Genomic DNA, 17,576 nt, shown 5'->3' with positions numbered 1-17,576 from the left:
CGGTTTATGAAAGGTGCACGCCGTCTTCGGCCGGTGTACGCGGCGCTTGGCGCTCCGGGGATTTATCTCCGCGTTGCTTGATGCACGGTCACGCCCCCCGTTTGAGCATTACAAAAAGGTAGAGCTTAACGCTCTCGTTTAAGACGGTCTTTGCATTGCTCGCTGTTGGCCTAGGCTAAACGCACTAGTGCATTCATGCGCTGTGTCGTTAGCCAGACGTGTTTAGCAGTTTTTGCTGGGGCAAATCAAAGGTATATTAAAGCCGAATTATTGCATTTGTTCCCAAGGTTTCGACTCTGCGTTGTCAAAACGCCCTATTGATTTGAGTGGCTTCCCCATCCACTCATTTCTAATCCAGGGAGGAGCGGCTGAATGCGCTCTGCCCGGTGCAGGCTTTACGCGTCTATGTTGATAGGACGGCTGGATTCAGGAAATCGGAGCAGCTGTTTGCATCATGTGCTACGTCAGACCTGGAGAAGCCTCTCTCGAAGCAGCGTTTATCACACTGGATCGTGGGGGCTATAGCCATGTCTTATAGTAGCGTGGGTTTGGAACCCCCTACTGGCCTGCGCGCACATTCGACTCGCGGCATGTCCGCATCCTGGGCACTGTTTCAGGGGGTCTCAGTGGAAGAGATATGTGCGGCTGCCAGCTGGGCGACGCCTCACACTTTCGCTAGATTCTACAGGTTGGATGTTACTGCGCCTAATCTGTCTCACACAGTCTTGAGCGTTGGATCGGTGAACATGCCTGTTTGATGGGTTTGCACTGGTACTTCTTTGGCAATACGGGAGTTACTATATCCCATAGTGAGATACCGAGCGAATATTGAAAGAAAACTTAAGGTTAAGAAATTAACCAAGGTTTTCTGATATATGAGTGAGGTATCTCACCAGACCACCCTCCTTGCCCGGAGCGAGGAAGAGGTGTTTTGCCTATAGACTGAAGAGATGACGTGACGACGGGACTTATGTAGTAGGAGGGAGCCCTTCCTCTGCAGGCAGACGTCACGTCTGTTAGCCAGTCACGACTGGCGTAGTGTAAAATTGCTTCTGGGGGACAGCGCGAGGGGCGTGTCCCATAGTGAGATACCTCACTCATATATCAGAAAACCTTGGTTAATTTCTTAACCTTAAGTTCCAAGTTACTGTTGACATTATTTAGGTAAAAATGTATACTTTTGATGAACACTTCTAATTGACATTTTTTATGTGATGTCTTTTGTGAATAGATTTGCCAGCTACAACCATCTGATAGCTTTTTGGTCTTTGATTGAGCCTTGTCTCTACAAGATGGTCCGTGTTTCCAGAGCCAAATCAGCTGCCCAGAAAAAAGAAGTGGTCTCACCTGCACGTGCATCAACAGTACTTTATAAGTAGTTACAGATGTAATTATACGTGATGCCATTGCATTTGTATTTGTTGTTTTTGAGCTATACTTTTTTTTCTTTTCCTCTCAGAGACAGCTGCTCCAGCCCATAGATTAACTCTTTCTTTTTTCATCACTCGGGTGATGAATCACAAAGCTTGATCTAAGAGAAAAAGGTAAATCATTAGAAATATAACCTCAGCATCATGGGTGTAAAAAGCAACTTGGCTCTTATGAAGGTAAGTACTTCAACTGTGCTAGAAAAAGCCTACCATCCTGAATGCTTACTGTTATATTCTCTCCCTCTTAAAATAAAGATGTGTTTTTTTTTAAAGCGGACTCCAAGAATCACAATTATTCCAATTTACCTGTACATCTGCTGTGCAAACGACAATAAATATCTTGAATATTGAAAAGTTGTAGCCTTGTACTCATTACCTTGACTATATTAAATTGTGTGTGAAAAACAGGGAGACATGAAAAACATTCAAGTTGGTGGCCCTTGAGGACTACACTTAGCTACTGCTTAACCGAACAAACACCACTGAACAGGGATGAACACAGCTTCCTGCCTAGACTCAAACTGTGGTGCCTCGCTCTTCTCCATCGACCTGTAGCACAAGGCTCTCACGCTGACCTGCACTGTCAGCTTGTCTTTATTGGACACTGAATGAAATAACACATACAAATTCATTAAGCTTCAATTGTACTGGGTTACTTGCATCATCACATCTATAACATGTTACTACATGGAAAGAAACTTTAGGTAGCTAAGTAATGTTACTTTTATTATACGCAAAACCGTGGCTATATTTAAACTATTATTAGTCAACACAACAGGCAAACATCAAGGCTGATATAAAACACTGGTTAAGAAATCTTGTTGGCGTTTGCTGTTTCTGCATCGTAATACACGTTCGACAGTGACAGTTAACTGACTGAAGATTAGACTTTGACAGGAGCTAGCGTCTGTTAGACGTAGTTTTCTTACCTTCGTAGCTGTGACTGTAGGTCGCAGCATACAGCCTAAACCCCTTCTCCAATTTGCTTGTCAGAGTTTTTGTTTCCCTACATAAATAATGTACACAGGGCTCTCAACTTTTGAACTGAGTTCAGAGTGAGATTTTAGCGCGGGCGGGGGGGAGGGGGATATTAACATGTGACTGCTTACAAATGTGTCCACAGACATGGTGACTAATGAATGATAGTAAGCATTATTGGCCCTTAACACTAATATTCAGAAACAACTAGGGATGAGTCGGTCGCGACAGATTCGTTACAACGAACGAATCCCGAACGTGAACGACAAGAATTGGTTCCCCAAAACAAGAAGAACTGGTTCTTTGATTCTTTTTTTTTTAACATAAACCAAAAATATGGTCACGTAAATAAAATATACAAACAAACAGAGCTTCGTCTCCCCGCGATTTATATTGATTGAGTCTACAACGTTCTCAAAGATTCAGCCAATGAGAGGTAGCAATGGTTTTGCAATGGCACCTGGGTAAACAAATGACAAGGCGGTACCGTCGAATATGCGAGCGTTCTCTGTATGACGTATCTTGGGTCATACCATTCGACGTGGGGCCACTCATAAATCCCCCTACATTTTTTCGACAATAGACTTGACCTCCATCTGTTTATTGGATAAACGCATTTCCCAATCCCAGGAGTCTTTGCTCCATTCTACGTCAATTTAAGAACAAACAAAGAAATTAAACTGCAGTTCGTATATTTTATTTATGACCATGAAAGTTCTGTAATGCCTGAACAATGAAGAATTAAATGTAAAGTAAAATAAAATTATAAATGTAAAACCATGAATGAAATATAGAGAGTAAGCAAGTGGTATAAATATTGGTGGGACGTTCAGTTATTCTATATAGTAAATCTTCTCGATTATCACGGGGGTTAGAGCCTAAATTACGTAACCAAATTACGTAATCTGACGTAACGAACGAATCAAAACGAACGAATCAAATAAACAAATCGTTATAGTGAACCGAACTGAAAGAACTAGTTCCCGGAAAATAATCATCTTGCCCATCCCTAGAAACAACACTCCCTCAAAAGGCTATTGTTTTAAGCAACACCAGAAGAGGCATATACTTTCCCCTGAACTTTTAAACGTTGCAAACCTGCAAAAACAGTAAAAAAGTATATATTAATGTGGCATTCATTCCAATGCTTAAAATATATCTGTTGCATTCAGTAGGCCAATGCTGTGGTAAAGTGTGTAAAGTATGACCAAGTGTTTCTTTCTTTTCAATAGATAGAACTTTATCAATCCCCTGTAGGAGAAATGTGTAAATGTTTGTCCCTATAAAACAATAATGGTCAAAAAAATAATTACAAAATATGACGGTAATGGGGGATTATCACGCTGATACGTAGTACTTCCGCATTCGGTGTTCATTGTGCACTGTGACATCCGGTGAATCACTCATCACTCTGGCGAACTGATGATGGAGGACCGGCAGTTCACTTTCACGACATCCCTGGTAAATGTACCCAAAGTCACGTTTTCTGAAGTTCACAGACTTACCGAACAACACTCCATAACAGCCCGCTCCAAACTGGACAAGGGATTGTTTATTTTTCGAGAAATATATCGACTACGAATGTGAGTGTCTGCTAGATAGCTTACGCTATGTAGGTTGGCTTATGCTAACGTCAGTTTGGCGTCAGCTCAGTCTGGAGGGATGAAATGATGAGATGAAAAATAAGGTAGACTTGTACTTCTTTGGTACATATATGAATGTGTATCTTCAGCAGAAAGTGAAATGAATGTGAAATTAACTGAATGAATAAAGGAACTGAAAGAATAAAAGGATTTAATTCATTCCCTTTTTCTGAGTACATCATTTACTACATTATATATTAACATTATTTTGAATACTTTCAGGATGGACTGACTGGACTTTAACATTGATTATAGATGAAAGACTTCTCATTCAATTAAATACATGTCATTCAATATATACAATGTTTTCAGTGTACAAAATTACAGCTCCGGAAAAAAATGAAGGGACCACTCCAAATGTTCAGTGCCTCTCGTTTTAATATTTACATATTATATTTAATATTTATAGGTACATGTTTGAGTAGAAACACTATTCAACAGGGATCTAGCCTTTTAAATCAAGTGGTCCCTGGAAGTTGGTCATCACACAGCAGACGGTCCACAGCTGATTGACTGTCGCAGACAAGGTGAGAGGACAGTGCGTTCCCAGATGCGTTATTCCTTGACTCTGCCTATTGCTCTTTCTACGAGGATTCGAGGTCGAGCGATTGCTTGTGTTTTCAGAGCATCCTCTTCAGTGAACTGCGCAGTGGTTTGAGATAAATTAATTAGTAATATTATTGTGAGTGCTTCAGTCCATCTTAAACATTTGTCTACATATCTTAATGGTCACATTTGGGTCAAAGTTTTAATTTGAAATGTTAATTCCTTTCATGCCTCCCTGTCATCTTGAAGGGTGGTATAATCAACGTTGCCCTACGATCAGCTAGTGGCTTCTCGATGGTGAAACCCTTGTCTGCCATGCAGCCATCTCCTGGCTCCAGTAAATCCAGCAGTCCACTTCGTTCAGTCAGCTCTGGGTCGGAGATGGAGCCGGTGAAGAGACTTGACACAAAAGTCACAGCACTACAAGGGGCAATCCCAATCAAGGCCTTAAAGGTTGTTGTGTTCTTGTAAGATGATATTCGGGTGCAGTCGATGATTACCCGAACATCTGGACTGTACTGCACAAATTTGCTTGGCATGGTGTTCTTGACTTGCTGTTTACTCATCCAGATGCGGAGGGAGCCAAGGAGCAGGGGAGGGAGCCAAGGAGCAGGTAACGGTAGTTGGCCCACGGTATAACAACATGGGAGACAGTGGACACACTGACCTGAAACATGTCAGCCAGCACCTTCTCTTGCAGGCCTGCAGCAACCCGGCAGCAGAAGAGAAAAAAACTCAACCAGTTGCAGTCTACACGTTGGACTGGGAGAAATGGGTTCAAATGTTTGTTTCTTTTTCTGAGCTTTCGACCAATAAACCAACATGGAGGCAGATGGTTGAATAACCACATCTCTTGACGTGAATCTGGTGTAAAAAAGGATCTCCTCGTCTGAGACACAAAATCTGTGAAAAGGCACTTGAACCACTTTCAGCTGTGACTGCTCTCATCAGCTCCTTGACTGTTTCTTTCAATTGCTGTATGTTTACAGCAGCAGCATCCAGTGCACCTGTATGAGATGAGGAATAAAGATTAGAACATCTAACCCAGATTTTGGCTGTGACTTGCATATTGGAAGCAGTTTGGACCTCTAAAGAAATTGCTTTTTGTAGCTCAATATTTACCTTTATAATTAATTAAGTAAGATATAAAATGCAACATTTGTACTTGTGATGAAGCTTTTCACATTGTGGTTTGGTCAAATGCTGGGACATTAATAAGACTAAACATTTTGTGCCCGAGTTCTGAAAAGTTGACCACCTACTCTGTATAACCTACTAAGAGCCCATTCTGTGATTAAACCATAGGTAGCACATCCTGTCAGGTAGGTGGTTTAAGAACAGTATGGGGTAATAGTAGGCCAATATTTCAGAACACTAACAAACACTGACAAACCTGGTTTAGGAGCAGAACCGAAATCGTGTTCTGTCATCACCACCGAAGCTGCGATCTCCTCCATCGGCTCTTATTCACAGGGCAGCGGTTGCTCCAGAGGAAGGGCTGGGTGAACGTCATGGCCTAAGCAAGTTGATGCTCTTTTATAAACAGACCCCCTTCTTGGCAGTCCCCAGTTGTTCCACTGGAAACGGGAGGGTACAGACCCGATTTTCAGTCTCTTGTTGTGACCCCGGTTGATTGCTAGCTGTAGCGTTTGTAGTCTGATTCACTAAAGTGCCGGCTACAAACAAACGTGCTACCTTGTTTTATTTTAAAGTTTGGCCCTTCATCCCGGCGAACCGCTTGAATCCACTTCTTCCTTAGACTCAATTCAGTCGGGAATCCATGAAAACTTAAGTAGGGTTGGTGTTGTTTGTTAGATGTACAAAGTGGAACAGAGCAGTGACATCTAGCCTTTGTTTCAGCCATTTTTGAAGTACGCCGGAAGTGTTCATGTACAACGAAGACAAATCCCGCCACCGGAACCAGGAAGCGTGATAATCCCCTATTACCAATCTGAAGGCTCTTCTTAACCACTCCCCCTTTCTCACTTCCACCAATGCAAAACGAACAGAACTGAGTAGGGGAGGGCGTAGCCTAACTAGTTTATGAACGACCCAGGGAAACGCAACGCAAATTCAATGTGAACATGTATGAGGCTTTAATAAAATCCCCTATTTTGGAGTGTCTCCAAAATAGGGCATGTCCGGGCAAAAGAGGACGTCTGGTTACCCTACTTACGGGAAACCCATTTGATTCCTACCTGTTCCACTGTTAAATAGCGGCCCAAATTTGTGGGCGCTATCCTGGTGATTTCTCTGCGTGAGAAATACGAAGTGTGGCGTGAGAGGGTGTGCATGGGTTAAATTGCGTGTGTCTCACGCCGAATGCGTGAGACTTGAGAGCCCTGTGTACATCAGTGATATTTATTGTCGGCAGCTCTTGTAAACACCGGGTGTAGAACGTTGCCATCTTGGAACCGGAAGCTGTGAAGCTGTATTAAGACGAATCAGGAAGTGCTTGTGCAAGTAGCCTATTGTGAAGCAGGCAGGGGCGATTTGAAATTAGCAAAATACTGGAGACAGGACCAATATTCAAAATTTCAGTGTTAACCACTAGAAAAAACAGAAAAAAATAAATAAACTAGCTATACATTTATTATAGCTAGTTATAACTTTTTAAATGACATAAACTAATTGATGCTACATTTATTTACTTTATATAATCACTTGCACCATCACTGGACATACCTATTTTCTACACAAATTCTTTCTGACTAGAATCATTGTCTGCAATGTTAAATGGAGGGATTGTTAATGTTGATCCTGTTTCAGAGCAAAGTCGCCCTTGTATCGGGTGGAAAACTGTTTAAATATTATTAGAATCTTGTACGGACAGTAGTCAGACAAAAGTGGCCCTTGTCATTTCTAAATTGTACTTAACGGCAATCTGGAATTACCTGATAAAAGTGATGGCTGAAGTGAGTAAGTCACATTAAACAGGTTTAAAAAATAAAGCAAGCTGAGAATATAAATTTACACTTGCACACACAATTTGTTTTATTGTTCGAATAAATATTTAAATAGGGTAAAATATGCCAAGCAAGTTTCCCTTTAATTTATCTACATATACAAAAAAAACGAATACAAAAAGAAACAAAACAAACAAAGCAAATGCTTAAAGGGGAAATATATATTATTATTTTCGAAACGGCTTGTAAGGCTAATCACACTCACAACTGGTGGTATAATATGTCCCCTTTAAGTAAATACTAGTATTTTTTTTTTTATTATGTAAAAAGTATATAGACAAGTGGGCTATAGGCCTATAACCTACTTGTAAAACAAGTTTACGGGATTTACTTTGTGCATCATACAGTAAATCAGATAGGATGAGTTCTCTAAAATAATAAGTTGATAACAATAAACGTTCATACTTTACGCTCAACAATTAACCAAATGTTTTGCAGTTATTGTACAAACCTTAAAGGTTATGGGTAGAGAAGACCAAACAAATATAAAAGCAACACAATTAACAAAGCAAATTATTTTTATTCATGAGAGACTTTAATTTCAAATATTTGTATTTAATTGTATTTAATTTTAGTGTTTGCATTATCAATTAAAAAATATCGGTTGCTATCCTTCTATTACAATGTACTCGATGAGGCTTCTTTGTATAATGTTGACGAATCAAATCCTGGATGAACACAGGTAGGTGTGACACAATAGTAGGTGAAAGGGTAGCACGTAGCCTGGGTGCGTCTTTGAAAACGGAAATCTCTTTTACACTAATACAATTTCCGCTTGTTGTTGTTTATACATCTCTCTGAAGATGAATCTCTGCTTTCCACTAAACATCCGGGTATCTTTCCCCATCTATGAATGCCACACTATGTATTTATTAATTGTAATATATATTTTTTTTTCTGATTCTACTTAATCTTCCAATCTAGCTACCTCAACTCAACGGTGGTCAAGAGAGCCAGTTGGAGCCTTCCCTTAGTGGTGGGCCATCTTCTGGTGGCAGGTGCAGACCACATGCGCCTCCTCTTTCTGTTTCAGCTGCTCCTTAGGGCTCCTGGCCTCCTCCCTCCTCCTCTCCATCATCGGCTCCGTCTCTCTCACCTTTCGGACCTCCTGGGGAGGCGAGGACCTCCCCTCCCTGCCCTTCTCCCCAACCAGTGCCTTGGACGGCATGCGCAGGTTCTTGGGCGAGGTCATGGCAGTCTGGATCTGGACGCTCTTCACGTGGTCCACGGCGTAGGGTCGGTACTCCTCCACAGGATTGGCCGTGGCCACGGCGGCCTGGGCCTTCCAAGCCGGGGCACCGGCGGGGGGCTTATAGGCCTCCAGCTTGCGCTTGTGGCTCATGGCGGAGGCGCAGCACACAATGAAGACCATGACAATGAGGAGGGAAGCCACCACGATGATGATGAGCATATACTCCTGCAGGAAGTCCACCACACGGCTCAGCACAAAGTCCTTGAGGCGGATCATGGTGGTGGTGATGCCGTTGACCAGGGAGGGAGGGGCCGAGGTGACCTGGGCGCTCCCCTCCTCCACTGGGGCCGGGGGCCTAGTGGAGAAGGAGGTGGGGAACAGGAGCTCTGGCTCTCCTCTGTCTCCGCTGCCTCCGTCCATGGAGGCATTGAAGAGGAGCGGAGAGCAGCGGCAGCCACTAGCCAGAAACAGCAGCACTGCCGCAACAGATGTGAAACCAGAGGAGGACACCATCATTCTCCTCTTCAGAGCCCTGCGAAGAGTGGAGGGTTTTAATTCAAGTTTCAATCTCATCGGCTCATTTTAGAGGCAGGGAATACCACAAACATTCCATCTCCTGTGAAGCACAGCTCTGATGGGTGGCTACTAGGTGGATGACTCAAATTCACACATGGCCTTCCTCCAGAACAATGACTTTAGGGATTTGTATGCAACCATTTGTAACTCAAATGCCTTACCATTTAGATTATGACGCCTGAAATCGATCAGCTTTGAATCCAATACCGCAGCTTATTAATGTGAAATGCATCATAAGAAAAGACCAGGAAAATTGTGTATAGTCTGGGAAAATTATGGTATTCTGGTTCTTGGTCACAGGTAAAATAAAAAAAAATAAAAAAGAAAGAAGGTAGATCCTTCTCTTTTTTTACTAAATATTTCCGTGTTGTATCAAATCTATTTTTTGTCCGTAGTCAGTAAGCGGTCATTTCTTATTTGGGGTGGAGACTGAGTTTAGGATTGTAGGGTTTATAATTTGTAGAAGAGGGAGGCCACCGTCCGCCACACCAAAGCAAGGAGGAAACTATATATTCTCCAAGGAGCAGAGACGAGAGGCGTGGGAGACCTGTGGCGAGAGAGCCTCTATATTTACCACTGGGCAACAGCTGCCTCAGAACACACTCAACAATAATCAGGCAATCCCTGCATACAGTAGAGAACCAGGTGTTGAATTGTTAATAGTTTAAAATAACGCAGATCCTTGTGAAAATGGAATTAGAAATTACATCATAGAAACTAAATTGTGAAATTAAATATATATTTTAAACATTAGGGTTGTGAGGCAGTGAATTTATTTTGCGACAATGATAGTCTGGCAATTGTTTTTTCTGTTTATCTCAATCTATCTCTTTATTTATTGTTAGATTAAGTCTACTTAAAAGCCTCAATCTAGAGTTCTAATATTATCCGTGGCTAACAGTCAATGGCCTTTACCTATGGTATGTAATTAGACATGGCTGCCTGTGATATGCAGGCTTCTAATCACCAACATGTAGGACTGTACTCACTTCTATGTTGATCTTCTTGGAAGACGTCTCGCTGTGTGGCCAAAATGTATGCATTATGAATGGGTCAACTAGAAGGTAGGCCACATTTTCTTACCGCTGTACAGTGTGAGCAGCCTAGCCCTGTGTAAGCAAGGCCTTTTTCTAGCCCTGTAATTATCTCTTGGTAAATCATGGTGGGTTCTTCACGTTAAGGCTTTCAACAGGCAGATTCCACCATGTTACAACGGTCTTATTCAACTATATTTGACATTATAAAGTGTATTTGTATATATATATTCATATATATATATATATATGTACGTACGTATACATATATACATACATACATATATGTATATATATATACACACACACATATATACACACATATATGTATATATATATACACACACATATACACACATATATATATATGTATATATATATATATACTCATATATATATACACATATATATATATATATACTCATATATATATACACATATATATATATATATAACTCATATATATATACACATACATATATATATATATATATATATATATACACATACATATATATACACACATATATAATATTACTTGACCCTAATAATATTACTTATTACTTCGATCATACCGGCTGAAGGAGAAAACGTTTTTCATTTGGACATCATGGGTGGGATCCCGATCCATATGTGGTTCACTATTCACCAGACTAACCTGTCTCTGTTTAGCATTACCTGCTTGTCTTTGGTGTAAACTTAAGTTCTCAGGGAAAATCTACGGAATCGCAGGGAGAATCTAGTGAGGACAACACCTGCTCAAAGACTCAGATAAAGATCTGCTGTAATACCGAAATTATCACATTACACCCAAATTCATTTAATAAAACATGCACAACCGCTGCAGTTAAAGAGAAATACCCTACCGTCAAGCAAAACAAGGTAATTAACAATCCTAAAAAAAAAAATAGAACAAGTATGTTCCATGCATTATATTGTGAAAATATGGTCTGCAATATGGTCCTATAGCTCAATCATCAACCAACACAGCCTACTGTGGGATCCCACTGGATTCCTCACTATTGTAGAAAGCTTTTAACAGAAGTGTCCACCAAACTGCCCTGAATTCTATGAATCGAAAAATAAGAAAAAAGTTAAAATACTTACGGTACAGAATTCTTTCCCTTTGTTCTTAGGATACAAGCTGACGGAGCGGCAGAGACAGGGATGGAAGGAGAAATGTGGCCGGGGAAGAGGTTACAAGAAGACTCCACCCGGCTCGGTCTGCACCATCCCTCTATTTCTAGACTCTCCTCCCTCTTTTTCTTTTTAATAACACATCCACTAACCTCTAAATGTTCTAGTGCAGTGGGGACTCAAAACATGATTCTTCACTCGATACTTGTGAAGATAGATGGAATATTTGTGTGTGCTTTATCTCAGACATGCGGTTTGAGATGTAGGCACTGAATATAACAGGAAAAGAATAGCTTCTGCAGGGGAAATGTACAAGATACAACTTACATGTTCTTACTTCAAACTTAACAAATATATCCTTCATTAGGATCTTAAAGAATGTGTGTGTGGGGGGTAGGGGAGTAAAACAACAATTTGACCTAACGGTTAAAGTTATGGTGTTCGTTTTGGGTGTACTGTACTGTGCAGCAGTAGAACAGCAATGGGTATTCCTGGGCCTGCAGGGCGAGTCTCTAGGCTTCTCTTTTCCCTCTCTAATTAGATCCCTGTGATTACAGCATGACTTCTCTGGCCATGTACAGAATCCTTCCACAGGGAGGTTTGATTCAGAAACACATGTACCAAGTGAAGACATGCACTTCATGTGGTCCATTGCAGGCTGGTATTAGGAGTCTAGTAGGAGTCTCGGCTGGTAGGAGTCTGGAAGAGAAATCCATTCCTGTTTGGAGCAGAACTGGAAGCTGTAATTTGCATCAATTTGATCGTATAACAGGTGCATCAAGTAATAAGTACACCTTTCAGAATATTCACATTTAAAGAATCAGTTAAAGATATCGATTATTCACCAATTAACTTGCAACATTGATGATTTCATTAAATAAATAACAGATTTATCAAACATTTATATACAAAAGTAAACATCAACAAAAGTAAAAAAAACGATATTGAAAAACACAACACTGGTGATCCACCCTTAAAATTTCTTTATTAACTTTCTTATAATCAACATCGATACTTGAAGCAGGGATATTGAGCAGAGATGCTGAGCCAGCCTCCGACATGATAACTGATCCTGGTTCATATTCATAATGCCTTAAAATGAAGAACCATTTCATTTTGTTCTCTCCACTCGCATGATGTATTATGGCACGGTGTAGGAACACACAGACAGGGAGATGTGGATGGAGGGGTGGGGGGGACAGTTAAAACCCAATAGAACCCAACTCCCATACAAATCCCCTCCTCAGCACAAAAAGATCGTCATTATTTACACAGCTTTCGCTCATTTATCCCAGACCTTTCATTATACACATTCATCAATCTGTCAACCTACCATGTCCCTTTTGATCAACTATTCGCTACCCATCTCTCAAACTAACCTTCTGCTTCTCCTCGCGAGGCCCAATAGTAAGACTTTAAGTCTATGCGTCTCCTGGGTACAGGTGACACATTTAAAAATAATTATCGGATCAACAATATCAATCAATAGTCAATTAGGACCAGAATGGTCCATTGCTGACTGGATTTTGGAGTTGTATTAGAGTGACAGGCTTGCGTTAATAAAAAGAGCCAACAAAACCTTGCATTGATATAAGAACTCTACTGTGCTCAACACAGCTGGTCTACAATGTGTTTCAAGAATGTTCAATCCGCTGACGCAATCAAGACTGCCATGCTTTTAAATAAGAGTCAATGTTTGGGTCAATATTAACACTGCTGGCTCCATGGTCATTTTTTGTTTAAGTGCCTCAAAAGGAAGTTTACGTTGCATCTACCAAATGTTTAATCGAACCGACGTTCCTCACAGTCTTTTCCATTTCTTGGCAACCCGCACTGTGGCACTTACTTGTCTCGACAGTGGTAGCACACTTTTAAAAAGGCAATCGACAGCAAACCACAAGCTGGCTTGCCACCCCTCTATCCGATCAGGACCGAGCTTCTATCCTTATTGGCAAATCCATCAAGACAATTAAACTGGACAAACACCTACATTTACCCCTAAACTAATTCAACTAGCACGTTGGAATTTGAAGCATTTGCGGAAACGACCATAACAGAAATAAGCAAGGAGTGGAATGTGCAATGCAAGATACAAGCACAGATGGAGCGATGAAAAGAACAGCAAAGCAATGACCCAATGATTCAATTGGTTGTAGTAATAGGTATGCCTTTGTCACATTCTGGCATGAATATTAAATAACCTTTTTGAGAATGCACCAAGAAGGCCAAAGATATGAGGCACGACTGACGCCTCAAGACTGTTGAAAGGGTTCTCGACAGATCTGCCAGTTGATGCAGCTGGTCGAGACATTAACAAACTTTGTTTTGCATGAATTCACGTTTGGACAGGATAGAACATGAAGTATTTGACCAGAGGAATGGAAGGGAGAGAGTCCCAGTAAAGAAGCCCAGATATACAAACACAAAAACCAAGGGGAATGTTACAGCATTTAAAAGAAAAAGTAAATGACATATCTGAGAGTTTAATGTTGAACCGGCTCCCTGTCTCCCAATGGCATTATTAGTCACAAAGTGGGAATGGAATTAGTTAAAGTTAGAGTGGGGACAGCGACAGTACCCAAGGCTGCATTAGGGTCAGCTTTATGGTATGTTTTCATCGTATGTTTTTCCTTTGCCTAAAACAATAGCTTGTGAAATAACTGCAAAACTTTTTATCATTAATTCTATGATCATAAGGTGCTGGTTGCCCTATTATGGACACAATGGATTTTCTACATATGTCCAATCGGTACGTTTAAAACAAGATCACAACAAGAAGGATGTCGTCAGCGTAGGTCAAGAAGTTATCAGGTTTGTGAGTGTGGCACATTACTTTGAGTTTGGTTGAATTATTTGAAGGATTTTTTTCTGTCTATCATCATGACTTCTTCCTCTAAAGATTGAATTAAGCATGAACGATACTGAGCAGAATACACCACTGAGTCCTAGGATATACATTTGGAATGTTCCCACAAAGAAATATATAATAAGAATACTGTCAAAAAGGTGTAAACAAGACAACTTTGAATATGGCAACAGAATGCGTGCTTTGGTTGATGAAATACTGTCACCGACTCAGAAAGAAGAAATTAAAGCTAAGAAAAAAAAAAAAATACATCCACTGTAAAAAAGTGTGATCTTGGTCATAATTGGAAAAGAAAATAGACGTAACAAAAGAAAGAAAAAGCATATTTTCTTCTAAAGTTTAAGTCCTTTGGGATTCGTTCAGCGCTGACTGAGGAGGGGTAAGGGGCTGGTTAAGAAAATAATAATAAATCAGGAATGTTGCTAGGCAGGCTTGGGGAAGAACTCTGTCATTGAGTTTGGCATTGACTAGTCCTGCCCACCGCCCAGCCAATGGAAAGTCCTGAATTGTAGTGGGTTTGATGGAGGATGGTGGGGGGGGGGGAGAGAGAGAGACGGACGAAACCCTTAAATGGCAATTTTGGACATCTGCTCTTCAAGTTGGATGATTCTCTTTTCCTGACTGCTCACCAGCTCCTTGAGGGATTTAATCTCGTTCAAGATCTCATCCAGCTTGACATCACCCTTCTGCGAAGAGAGTAGGGGGGGGGGGGGGGATTAACAAAAAAAAGAAAACAAAAAATCACGTTTGGGCACATTCATTTGAAGAAGAAGCATGGCCGATGCATTTCCAGTCAGTTTAACTCTGGTTCTGCTGTAGGCTCTAAACAGTTAACAGACCGTTGAGGAGCAGGCTGTGATTACAGAGAGAGAGAGGCGGGGGGGCAGGGCGGGGTCTTAGGGAGGAGGTTGTGGGCACTCAGAGATGTGCTTTACCAACATCTACAAAACCTCTGCCCTGCCCCCTAAAGCGTATATGCCCATGGACGAAGACGCAGCGGCACAGTGTCGGGGGCCAATAGCAGGGCTCCATTTAGTGTACAGAAGCAAGATGGCCCAACGCCCAGAGAGAGAGAAAATGTTAAATACGACACAGCTTTGTTATTTTAAACAGTGGAAACTAAATTCAAAACACACTGGGATAATTTAGAAAAGACACACAACCAGACACTGAAATACACACCCTGACACTGAAACACCCACTCAGACACATACAACTCACTATTGAGGCAGTGGGGCTTGCAGTCTTGGTTGCGGGTCCCGTCTTCTCCGTGTTCTTTGCCTTGTTGTCCAGAATGTTCTTCTTGACCACTTTGAGGTCTCGGTTCTTGCCGGGGACATAGCCGTTCTTCAGGGAGACGAGGATGGGGTCTCCATTCTTGCCCTCGAACCAGTCCTCTGCCTCCAGAGCCGGGTCCGGCCCCGCCGTGTCGGGGTACAGGTCGTCCTGGAACAGGTCAGACTGTGGAAGGGGGAACGTTAAGGACCACAGAGTATGGTAGAGAATGCTCATCATGTTGGCCTTTCCTTTTCTATAATGACACTTGGCTGTTTTCCATGCTAAACTAGTGTGTTGTTGGGCTGGAGAAGCTAGAGACCAGCAGGGGGAACTTCCTGTTCATACGATTGGAGCTGAACACACCTTCCTGGGCACCGTCATGATTATGGGCTCGCACTTCCTCTCCTGCAGCTTGTAAAAGCTGGAAACAAAAGAACACACACATCATCATCCACTACTACAAACATCATCCACTACTACACCCACACCCTCCACACCCATCATCCACTATTTCACACACCCATCATCCACTACTACTCACATCCACACACACCCATCCTCCACTACACACACATTATCCATTACTACACACAGGCTGTTGAATTTCGGGAGCTAAGTATAAGGCAAATAGTCAAAAAAATAAATAATACTAATTGTAACCCATATGGAATATAGGGCTACTAAACCCTTTATTATTTAAAGATGCAATTACATGAGCTCTCCAGTAGGGAGCGCTCAACATAATTCCAGTAGCAGGAAAATTACATGTGAGCAGCCGTTTCCAGGGGGTCACCTTGAACCGTTACACTGGACAGACGGCAGGTATTAGGCACAACAGAGAATCTCCCAGTATAAAACAGACAGCCGTGCGAAGAAGAAGGGGTTCGGTGTTGATGCTGAAAGTTAGGCCTGTTTATAGCAGAGTTTCCGTTGTCCGGTTATTACCGGTCATTGACGGGAAGAAAATGAGGACCAAAAATTCTAAATGTCCCCGGTCAGAATGACCAATGGAAATAATTCTCTGCACAATTTGAACTGTGTTTAAATATGCTACAGTGGTCATTTGTTTAGCCAATTCATGTTAAAAAATGAGGATTTGGATTGACCCGACCCGGCCCACCCATATTTTCCACCACTATCCTCGAGCCGGGTCAGCCTTTGATCGAGCGTTTGTGTTTTTTTGTTTTTGTTATCATTGCTTTATTGGCCTAATCTGAGGAGAAAACTATGCCATAAACAGAAATATTATAGGCCTTTATTACACGGAACGCGGAACGCTTATTACCGTGGAACACTCCGTTCACTTGCATGGGTAGTAGTCCGGTAACTTGTCAACCCCAGCGTCTTCGGTTGCTAAGCGACGTCAACGTACAGACTATTTCACTGCTGATCAACAATGCTGGTACCGAATAAATTGTAAAAAGACACCATGTGAAGTTATTTTCCAAATATGATTTGAAAAGCTTTGGAAGTTTATTTACAACACTATTTACATGGTTTCGGAGTAGTACACTTTGAAATTTTAATACAGTTCAGCGAGAAAGGCGACGAAGAATAAGAAGGGGGCGTTCCAGTCTGCGTAAACGGGAACCCCCACCACACGAGAACGCCCATATGTGTCTGCAGTGGGACGATATTGGATGGTTTGGATACGGCGTGGCCAGCCGTGAACACCACCATAGACGATTGTGAAGATCCATTCATTACAGATAAGACAACAAATAGATACACACTAACCTACCCGGGTAGAAGTAAGAGAAACTGAAACACACACATCCGGATATCCCCCCCTGAACTAGACATTCCTTGACCGAACAACTCCTTTCCCAAGGAGTACTGTAGCTGGGGAATCCAGCTGCAAAGGACTTATTCTTTTGAATTTGTTTGTTATGTTCAAAAGCTTTATTTTGTATCAAATGTCAATGTTTTA

The 17,576-nt window shown here is 41.5% G+C and overlaps 2 protein-coding genes across 3 annotated transcripts in view; both read right to left on the bottom strand.

The window, feature by feature from the left end:
- Nucleotides 1-8,464: 8,464 nt before the first annotated feature.
- tmem119a (transmembrane protein 119a) lies at nt 8,465-12,356 on the bottom strand. Of its 2 annotated transcripts, XM_056605148.1 has the most exons (3): nt 11,473-12,356; nt 10,321-10,351; nt 8,465-9,287 (listed from the first exon to the last, which is right to left on the bottom strand). In XM_056605148.1, the coding sequence occupies exon 3, from the start codon at nt 9,269-9,271 to the stop codon at nt 8,534-8,536; it is 738 nt and encodes a 245-aa protein (XP_056461123.1). In that variant the 5' UTR covers nt 9,272-9,287; nt 10,321-10,351; nt 11,473-12,356; the 3' UTR covers nt 8,465-8,533. The 2 variants fall into 2 exon arrangements, with proteins under 2 accessions (XP_056461123.1, XP_056461122.1); XM_056605147.1 differs by lacking the exon at nt 10,321-10,351.
- A 103-nt stretch (nt 12,357-12,459) lies between these two features.
- Nucleotides 12,460-17,576, bottom strand: part of LOC130401415 (coronin-1C-A) — a 73,892-nt gene continuing 68,775 nt past the window's right edge. Inside the window, exons 9-11 of the mRNA XM_056605144.1 lie at nt 16,010-16,067; nt 15,590-15,829; nt 12,460-15,054 (exon numbers count right to left, since the gene is read on the bottom strand). Of these exons, the coding sequence (XP_056461119.1) occupies nt 14,935-15,054; nt 15,590-15,829; nt 16,010-16,067 (418 nt within the window). The 3' untranslated portion in view covers nt 12,460-14,934. The remainder of the gene's footprint in view (nt 15,055-15,589; nt 15,830-16,009; nt 16,068-17,576) is intronic.

The sequence above is a fragment of the Gadus chalcogrammus genome, chromosome 13 (assembly GCF_026213295.1).
Source record: "Gadus chalcogrammus isolate NIFS_2021 chromosome 13, NIFS_Gcha_1.0, whole genome shotgun sequence".
Classification (NCBI taxonomy): Eukaryota; Metazoa; Chordata; class Actinopteri; order Gadiformes; family Gadidae; genus Gadus; species Gadus chalcogrammus.
Note: the sequence above shows the minus strand (reverse complement) of the source record. Positions and strands in the feature narration are given on the sequence as shown.